This window comes from Physella acuta, unplaced genomic scaffold (genome assembly GCF_028476545.2).
Source record: "Physella acuta isolate Inbredline_101_S28 unplaced genomic scaffold, ASM2847654v3 ptg000979l, whole genome shotgun sequence".
NCBI classification, from domain to species: Eukaryota; Metazoa; Mollusca; class Gastropoda; family Physidae; genus Physella; species Physella acuta.
The window spans coordinates 456,170-466,506 of record NW_026732496.1 but is presented as its reverse complement, the minus strand read 5'-3'; the positions used below and the strand labels follow the sequence as shown (position 1 = coordinate 466,506).

The following is a 10,337-nucleotide window of genomic DNA, read 5'->3' as shown; positions in this document are numbered from 1 at the left end:
AATATCTCGATTTCGTATTAATGTGATCTAGATCTACTTGATTTGTGTTTTCTCATCAGATAGGGCTTTTAAGTGACCTACTTTCAATATCTTTTATAGATTAATGATTATTTCCCTTGAGTAGTTAAAGCTAAAACTGGACTTGAGATCTATTTCTATATTTAATTAATAGATTAGATTCTAACAGTATTACACACGCAACACGGCGTAGTTTCAAACTACATTTTTTGTTGATGTAATGAATGCTGACATTATGTCTGTAAGTAAATATTATATGTTTGTTACTAGATCTAGAGTCTAGATCTTATTTAGAATCTAGTAATTTAATGTTAGACTATGACTAGCTAGGCTAGAGTAGATCTAGGCATTCCGACTTCCGCTGTTTCGATTCGGTATTCAACATCCGGACTTTTCGATGCAGTCTTTATAAAAACTCGCCCTTTTCCGAAGAATGCCGAATCTCACTGTTGGAATCGAGTTTTTAGAAATATTCGATATAGATATTCTAGTGTAGTCGTATTATATGTTTCAATTAGAAAATTACCGCCATTATGACAATCTTTAAGCCGAAATCGATCGCACGATTCTAATGAGTTTATCTCGCGAACATGTCCCGTACGGTGCTGTCACATTTTAAATAAGTTTACGTATTAAACCCTTTATAAGTGTCTTGCCATTAGTTGTAAGTGTCCATTAAATAAACAAATATTATTATAATAACGGTTTTATGGCACTTACTACTTCTGCTTACGAGTTATCATACATGTCAAATCCCCGAGCTAGCGCTTCGGCCTTGACAACGCCATGGCGTCGGTTTAGCACCGCATTACCTATTATCGATAAAATACGCGCACTAATGCCAATGACGTAGTTTTCGAAGTTGGAAAGAATTTAAATTGTGGGTGGCACTGTTAAAACTAGATAAAATACGTTGATCAAGTTATCTATTAAAACCGACAGGCAAGAAGCTTAGGCTTACATTAAATAGTGTTAAGCATTTCACACATACCTACTTACTTAGATTTAAGGCTAATACTAATAGCCTTTAATATACTATTATACTTTATACTATAAATAAGTTATAGGCCTATTTCTTAGTATAACTAATGCTATATAGTAACTATATACTATATGTATCGATTGATAAAGTAAGTCTGGGCCTATTATTGGTTATGATAAGTAAAGAAGCTTGGTGATAAACTTATTTAATTATTTGTAATAATTATGCTTATGACATTAGTAAATAATTAACAAAAGGTGCAGCAATTGACATGGGGGGGGGGTACTAATTAATAAGGCAGTGAATTTAGAATGACATGAAAAAGGCATGATAATTATTATTCATAATAATTTAGGATACAATTTTTACATTTAATAATAAAAAGTAACAAAAAACAAATAACAAACAATACGGATTTGAATCACTGCATGTTGCCAATGTATATATTCATATAAGCAGATAGACAGGGAAGCTGTAACTTCTGATTTGGTACAAATTAACACTTAGCTTAATAAACTTTTACAAGAATTTAAGGTTTTTCTATTGATTAGTAATTTAGTTGTACCAAAATATCAATAGGGTCTTATAAAGGCCCTAGTATATTAAAGTAGTTTCCCTTTTGGACCTGTCAATCCATCATCCATAAAGCAGCTGAAGTAGAGTTTATCTGTTTCTTGACCCATGCACATGAAGTGATGGTGTGGTTAGCTCTCTGCCAAGCTATCTTTACTTTCCCTTGGGTCAGGTACTCATCTGAGCTTGGTGGATGCTGCACGCTGCACAGACAGACTCGTCTGAGATCTGAGCTTAAGACTTGCATGTTAGTAGTTGAGTGCTTTAACACACCATCCCTAGTTTTATTTTTCAGCATTCTTCTTATTACATGCTTCAGTATCAATAACCAAAATGTATCCTATCTATTATAGTAACATTCTGGACATACGTCCGTTGCAGTCACTATAATTACTATAAAAGGGTGCAACACCCTTTCATAGGACTTTTTAATTATATGCAGTCATACTTAATATAATTTTTTTCTATATTTCTATTGCCCCCACCCTCTAGCAAAGTTTCAATTTTAATATTAAAAAAAAAAACATAGACTTTCACTGAAAGTTTCAGTCTGCATATTGACCTATATAGAACAGCACCCCTCACTTTAATTTGACTTGATTAGTTCTAATTATCCTTCATCAAATTTTGATTTTACTTTCATATTTCTATTGCCCACACTCTCTAGCACTAATGTGCAAAGTTTTATAATTATATCTCGAATAGCAGCAGTGGTATGCAAGCCTAAAGCCAATCACACAATTAAATCCGATGTTACAGTGATATATAACAGGTTTAATACATAACTTTAAAAATTCATATAAAAAAAACTATTAGGCCTAGAATGATAAATTTGGTATTTTTATCAATGGGGTATATTATAGGATTAATCTGTGTACATTTTATCATTCTATGGTAATTAGGAAAAATATCCCAACATTCCTAGTAGATCTAGATTCTAGATCTAGTGTAGATCTATAAAATAAAAAAATAAAAAATTAATTTAACCAGTAGACCTGAGTAAGAGTAGACTACTATTACTATACTATAGGCCATAGGCCTGGCCTACAATATTATTATACTAGTATAGGCCTATAGTTACATAGTATATAGGGCCTACTATATACAGTACTGAGTACACTTGAGTACGTGTAAAAGGACCCCTATTCCTTTTAATTTATTATATTAGATGTTTTATAAGACTAATTTAGTAATTAGGCCTACTAATTACTAATTTGTCAATCATAAAATCTCAATCTAGCCTAGTTATTTAATTTTAATACTAGGCCTATTTATTTATTTAATACTAGAGCAAATTACATTGTCCGAACACTACATGGGACCGAACACTTCGTCGGTTTTTGGCTCATAGAAACTTTAATTAGCATGTCTCATGCGAAACCACGGCGCCTGCACGTAAACTGTTCATTTATGAACACTTCCGTGTCAAGTACTTCCGTTTCCTCTCTCAAGAATTATTTTTAGAAAATTTTTAACGTTGCATGGTACGCACATTTCTATTTTTACACCAGCCGGATGAAGTGACCTAGGGTTGGACTTAGGGGCAAAACTTGAACCAATCAACGCTTAGCTAAAAGGTTACACTATAAATAGCTTCTATATATGTATGGAACATCGTAAATGTCAAGGTTAATGGGTTATTTTGTGCTTGAACAATAAAAAAGGGGTGTTCGCTAACTTTTTTGACCTTACATGGGACCGGACAGCAACACAAAAATATTATTAAATAAGAATTTAGAGCATAAAAGGGGCTGGTTATTGAAGGGAAAGGGTCAAAATAAGGTCAAGAAGGCAGTGGAATGCGAAAGAGGAGGGGGAATCATGTGACCTGGCTGGCTTAGCAGCGTACTGCGCGAGCCGCAATGGCTGAATGGGATGAACTTTGGGAGTGTGGGAAAAAGGTTTTATACTATTAAAATTACCTCACAAACAATCAATAACACAATATAAATGCATATAATATATGTTTTTATTCATTAAATTGACTTTAAATTATTCTAAATGAACAAAAAGTGCTTTGTCCGATGACGGGTAAAGGTGTCCGAACACATTTGAAATTGTATTACATGTGTTCGAACACACGTTAAGACCCCCCAGTCACTATAACAAGAATAGCTTAAGTTCTATGCGTATGAATACAAAATGACACACACATTATTAAAGTAGAATGATTGCGGATAGATATGATACTTTTTTTTCCTTCCTATGTTAAGCGGTTACTGAATGAGACCGCATGGAAGTTTTAAGTTGCGTTTTTTCGCGGTGTGTGTCCGGACAGTGTAATTTGCTCTAGTTGTCATGGCAAGGCCCTGCACTTGCCTCTGTAAAAAACCTATATGTAAAGGACCATGACATGTGTGTTTAGTAATCAGCATATAGAGTCTACCCGGCATTGCCCGGGTTTAGGAAATATATTACTTTTCAAAATAACCCTAAACAAAACGAACCAAAGCCAAAACACACACACAAAAATCGCAAACATAAAACAAATGCAAACACAAACGAAAACACAAACGCAAAAAAAAAACCTCAAACGCAAAATACAAACAAATGCAAACTCAAATCCAACCACAAACACAAAGAAAACACAAACACAATAAGAAGCAAACAAAAACAAACCCAAACACAAAGAAAACACAAGCGCAAACAAAAAAGTAAACACAAATACAAATAGAAATACAAACGCAAACGTAAACAAATACAATAACTCAAAATAATGCAAATAAACGAAAACATTAACACAAACTTAAATGCAAACATAAACTTAAAGTACTCACAGTCTAGCCCGTGGCGCCAAATCGCACCATGCTGGGACGCCAGCGGAACATATTCAACTTAGTAAATGACCATAGTACCCCAACATATTCATAGTCTTTTGCACTCACATTTACGAACGTAGGCGCCATAGCAAACACGAGAATGCCAATGGTGCCAAATAGCACCCTGTCGGGGTGCCAGAGGACGCCCGGATTCGATTCAGTTAAAGACTACAATAATCTTTCATATCCATAGTATAGTCTATCGCACTGTTTACAATGAAATTATGCACCATAGCGCTTACAGGATAGCCCAGGGCACCTGATTCAATTTAGTGAATGACTATAATACCCCTAGTTTATCCGCAAACGGAAAGATAGAAGTAAACATATAGGACATTTAGGAGCTGGCTTCTTAACTGTTATTGATTTAAAAAAAAAATTAGTAAACAGTACGTTCAGTGTATAAAATAAATAAAAAGCAGTATTTAAAATATCTGTGTTTTGCTTACCACATTTCACTTGATCAATCCACGCTGATTATATAATTATTTTTTTAAAACAACAAAACAAAGTAATAAAAAGTAAATTCCCCCCATGTCATGGTTTTTTTAAAGGGAAGTAATTGTGTTTTTCTAATTTATCAAGGGACGTAATGAGTGCTCAAGGACTAAGAGTAAATAATTTTTGACACAATTAGAATTTTTTTGAAGCGTGATACATTTTCTTTAATTTTGTTTAATGCACATGCAGTTAATTAACACAGTAAGTTTGGAAAATGAAATTTGTTTTGTAACACCTTCAATATTATTTATTTTAACTATTAATTTAGACAATGAGTACTCTAGATAGATCACTGTATGGTGATCAAGTCTATTTTTTTCCTCTATTTCTTTGTAATCTTGGGTTCCTCCTCTTTCCCCCCCCCCCCCCATACAGCATTGAACTTTATATATTAGATTTATTTCTTAAACTATAGGGCTAATGAAGTAGTTAAGTAGATGGAGATGGGGTAATCCATAAATGCATTAAATGACCTCACCCTTCTTATGAAGTTTTTCCCCCACCACCCCTACTTCACACATGGTCACAAAAAGCCAGACTCCCCTTTAAAATGACGTCACACTTCAGTCTACAACCCCCCCCCCCCCCCACCCCCCTTGATTTTTTTTTTCTAAAATATTTAATGATCTCGGTCAACATAGATGGTATTTTAGTCAGTTTCTATTACAATTCATAATGAAACTGTTTTCTAAAACGTGGCTAAAATTCAGTTTCTAACATTACTTTATATATTTTATTGTAGTATTAATTATATACTAGTCATTAGGCATGATTAGCTTATAATGCCTATATTATTTTACTATCAAACTATGTATGCACAGTATTATACAGCTCTACTGGCCTACACATCTTATTTATTATTCATACTAAATAAGGGTATAGCTGTATTAGGGTTCAAAAGTACACCCATTAGTCCAGCCAGCTCTGTTGGTTCCTCTAAAACATGCAATACACGAGAAATACAAAATAGATCACAGTTACAACAGACAATTTAAAAAAAAAATTAGATTTCAATTTTCCATGTATGAATGTAATTTTTGTTTTTATAAAACTTCAAATTGTTATTGTTTTATTAAATTTAAATCATTTGATAATTTGTAGCCTACATGGATCTAATATTAATATAATGACATATTCTAAAAACATATTGGGCCTATATTAATGGACACCAGCGAGTTGACGAGATTCCTTCCGTAATATTGTTGACATGGAATAAAAATGTGCTTTTTTAGATTTAGGACCATAAAACTAATAAAAGATAAAATTTTATTAAAAACTTAAGCCTAAAATTAATTCAGAAATGTAATATTTTTAGAATCAATGCTATACAAGTTGCAGATCCAGAGAACTTGAAAATAATTTGTTGAGTTTAAGGCTACATTTCTATTTATTTTCATCAAGCCTAAGTTATAACCCGATGTTTCACTTTCGTAAGACAAACATTGATTGGCTGTAAAGGAACTCCGTGATCGATTTCTGACAGCCCCACTTTATAGTTATTTTGTTTACAAAACTTTGCAGATCAAATTTTTAAATAACTATGCAAATTTAAACACCATGACCTATTGTTTCTATTTTTAGCTTACAATGTGTACAATAAAATTTATGTCGGCCATTGTTTATGTCGCCATTACACGTGAAAACCAAATTGTTTTTTCTTTTTTTTTAATTTTTATTTAGTTACCGAAAATATTAAAAACATCAAATACATCCAATCTTTAGTAAAGTCCGAAGAAAACCAGACAGACAGGATTTTATAACCATATTAATTGTAACTACGCCGTGCAAGATTTTAAAATGAATTTATACACCTCTCAAATACCTTTGAGACTTTTCTCGCTGGTGTCCATTATCATCTGCCCTTAATAAATGCAAAACCATTGGTATTCTGATAGTATAGAAGAAGTATATATGCCTACTAGGTTTGTTATTTTGTCTTTGCAGTTAATTTTTTACATCTTATTAAACATTCTATTAAATATTAAAATTACCCTTAATTCTAGAAGCCTTCTTTTTTAACCTTGTCATGTGACATTTGGGAAACCTGTTTTTTCCCATTGTTATCAAAGAGCCTATTTTTATTTAATTAAAAAAAAAACAACCTTTATTTCATTTCATATTATTATTGTTTTATTTATTTTATTTTCCTTTGATTCTTCAGTTATATTAGTTCTCATCAGACTGTCAGAAAAGTTACCAAAATAGCTGGTTAGCAGTGTGAAAAATTATTGTTAAGATACTTCACAAAACTTATCTTACAAGAGAGATCAGGGACTGTTGAGTTTTCACTTAACTCTTTTTTATAAAAACTAAAGTTCTACCATGGATCAACCAACAGGAAATGGTTATCATCAATCTATGCAAACACCAACAGACAGGCATATCACTAGAAGCATTTCAGGAGAATCCAACAGATATGCTAAAATGCGCCAGATGCATGGAAAAAGTAGTGCTGATTCAGGTACTGGGGTGTCACTTAGTTGTGACATTGAACCAGAATCAATCTCTAATGGCCAGCATAATTCCAATGCAGCAGACATTGGTGCTAATGAGGCACGACGTCTTCAGTGCAGACAACCCAGTGCTAATGGTCCAGATTCTGGGCTGGCTGAGTCACCAGGTGGAGAGCCAGAAAGGTTTAACTTTCCCCCTGGCAATTATCCATTTAGACACTCTAATAGTGAACCCACCAATCACTGGCCAGGACATAACCACCAGCATGGCATAGGCTCCAGGCAGACAGAACAATCATCCAGATCAGTTGATTTGCCTTGTGCATCAAGCACACTGTTAAAGGAGAGTTTTGAAGGGAGAGTGTGCAGCGGTGACAGTTTTCAGTCCCATTCTACATCTGCTTCGTTAAACAGATTACATCGCCAGAAACCTGTTGATCAATGGGATGAAAGTTTTGATTTGCCTCCTGCACAATTTTCTGTACCAAGCTCCGCCACATCAAGTATGTTTTTGTCCAATGGATCTGTCAGTCACAATTCACCTTGTTTCTCCTTACCATCTCCACCAGCTGTTCCCAAAAGTAGCTTGGATCAAGTGACCATGGAGTTGATCAGAGCCAAGCTAACAATAGAACAGTTAAATGCAGAGAGAGAAATAAAGGAGAAACATCATCAACAACAGGTAAGACCTGTCATTGTGTAATGCATGGAGGTGATTTAATTTTTTTTGCCTCATATGTTTTTAAAAAAATTTGTGTAGTTTTAATTTTTCTACATTTACAGTGTAGATAGTCCCCTCGAAAAAGAATTTTTTAAATAATTTAAGCAGTATTCTGCTAAAGGTTGCTTTGAAACTGTTTAGGATCTTCCTCTAAATGACCTCTAAAAGGTTACTTTAATTAAAAACCCACTGTTCTTAAATTTGTGTTTTTTAAAGACCATTTAAAAATGTTTGTTTTTGATGACTAGGTTAATCGACTTCATGAAGAAAATAAATGTCTGCAGGAAAAGGTCACGCAACTAAAAAAAGAAGTAAGTTTCCAATTGAAAATTTTTTCTATAGAATCTAATAGTGTGCTTAATTTACATATCTTTTTGTTTTCAACTCCCATTGGAACATACTATTTACAACTTAAATGATAGATTGGGGAGGGGGATAATGGATCGCTTATATATGTATGTATATATATATATATATATATATATATATATATATATATATATATATATATATATATATATATATATATATATATATATATATATATATATGTATATTAGACGGCTAGACTGATAGCTCGACTTTGAATCCCGGTTCATGTCAGTAGTATGTCCCTGAGTCTACCCATCTCTGTCTGTTACACAACACATGTTAGGGAATATAAAAACAAACTGTTGGGCATAGTGCTGACCACACTATCCCTTCATATGCCAAGGTCACAGAAAAAAAGGGAACTTTACTTTTTTATTTGTGTATATATATATGTATATATATATATATATATATATATATATATATATATATATATATATATATATATATATATATATATATGTATATATTTATCTATCTATTTATACATACACATACTTTTTTTTTTCCTTTCAATTCAGAATGACGAGCTAAAAAAAGAAAAGGTACATTTATTGTAACTATTATAATTTATTGTTGACAGTTTGTTATAGTTTACCTAAACTTACCAGATAAACTTTCCTATAACATGTAGATATGTCACACATTATGATTCCTTTTTCAATTTCACCACCCCTCCCCTTAACCCAATTATAACAGGCTCCTTAACATTTTTTTTTTTTTTTCCTTTTTCCAGGAAGAAATAGAAAATTGGATGGTAAGTTTTAACCAAGTTTGTAGCATCTTTAAGAGCATTAGTTAATGAAGCAATTAGTGGTAATCATTTATCTAGGAAGAAGTTAACGAGGAGACTTAATTGATTTGGCAATGTTGTTACAGGAAGAAACAAGAGATCTAGACTCTGATTATCAGCAAGAAAGACAGCCACAGCCCCTGATGCACCATTCAGATGATGAAACAGTTCCAAAACAACCAATCAGTCCAGAACAAAATGTGTCGGACACAGAGATGAACATACATCATAAAATATGATGCTGAGATAAACATGCATCATGAAGCTTTTAAAAAAAATTTTTTCAACAAATACCACTTCTGAAATTATCACCATACTAAAGGCAAGCAAAAGATCTATTAATGTATTAATAATTTGAACAAAACACAGCAAGCTATATACACCATAGAACTGTTGATTTTAAGTTTATAATTTACACATATATAGCCTATATATATATATATATATATATATATATATATATATATATATATATATATATATATATATATATATATATATATATATATATATATATATATATATATATATATATATATATATATATATATATAAACTTAAAATATAATTTTTTTTATTTATCAACTTAATTTTAATTTTCAACATAATATCTATTAATTTTCTTAAAAGCTACAACATATTTATTTTATAAAACAAGCTTTTAACAGGCAAGTTCACTTGTATTTTAAAAATGTATAAAAAAGATTGACTGTCTAAAGTAAATTATGTTTCCAGTAATACTTAAAGACAATTAAATTTTGTAGTAATTTTTTATTTCATTTCTCCCATGATGCATCATTTTCTTTTAAGTTTTAAAATAAATGACAAATATGATACAGCTCACTACTGTATGCCTGTAAATATTTGAATATGTATATACTATATTATAATGTGAATATTGTATATATTTTACGTTTTTTTTAAATTTAAAATAATTTTTGTGTGGGCTATGGTAGACTGCTCTAACTTTGACAGAATTACATATTTGGTCAGAAAATAATTAATAAAAAAGTAATTATTGGCCAAAATTATTGGCTAAAATCTATATAATAATTGATACAAATGTATGGGACTATTTCCCTTTTGTAATGGCATGTCTATTTTT

The 10,337-nt window shown here is 31.8% G+C and overlaps 1 protein-coding gene across 1 annotated transcript; it reads left to right on the top strand.

The window, feature by feature from the left end:
* Positions 1 to 11: 11 nt before the first annotated feature.
* On the top strand, positions 12 to 9,642 carry LOC131954191 (uncharacterized). Its single transcript, XM_059317733.1, has 6 exons — positions 12 to 259; positions 7,055 to 8,028; positions 8,316 to 8,378; positions 8,961 to 8,984; positions 9,176 to 9,196; positions 9,319 to 9,642. Exons 2-6 carry the CDS (start codon positions 7,216 to 7,218, stop codon positions 9,469 to 9,471), a joined length of 1,074 nt encoding a protein of 357 aa, XP_059173716.1. The 5' UTR covers positions 12 to 259; positions 7,055 to 7,215; the 3' UTR covers positions 9,472 to 9,642.
* Positions 9,643 to 10,337: the final 695 nt, after the last annotated feature.

Excerpts from the sequence above, each read along its gene's own strand:
- LOC131954191 (XM_059317733.1), top strand. The coding sequence starts at position 7,216 with ATGGATCAACCAACAGGAAATGGTTATCATCAATCTATGCAAACACCA. Across the intron at positions 8,029-8,315 it reads AGAAACATCATCAACAACAG|GTTAATCGACTTCATGAAGA; the intron begins GTAAGACCTGTC and ends TTTGATGACTAG. Across the intron at positions 8,379-8,960 it reads TCACGCAACTAAAAAAAGAA|AATGACGAGCTAAAAAAAGA; the intron begins GTAAGTTTCCAA and ends CTTTCAATTCAG.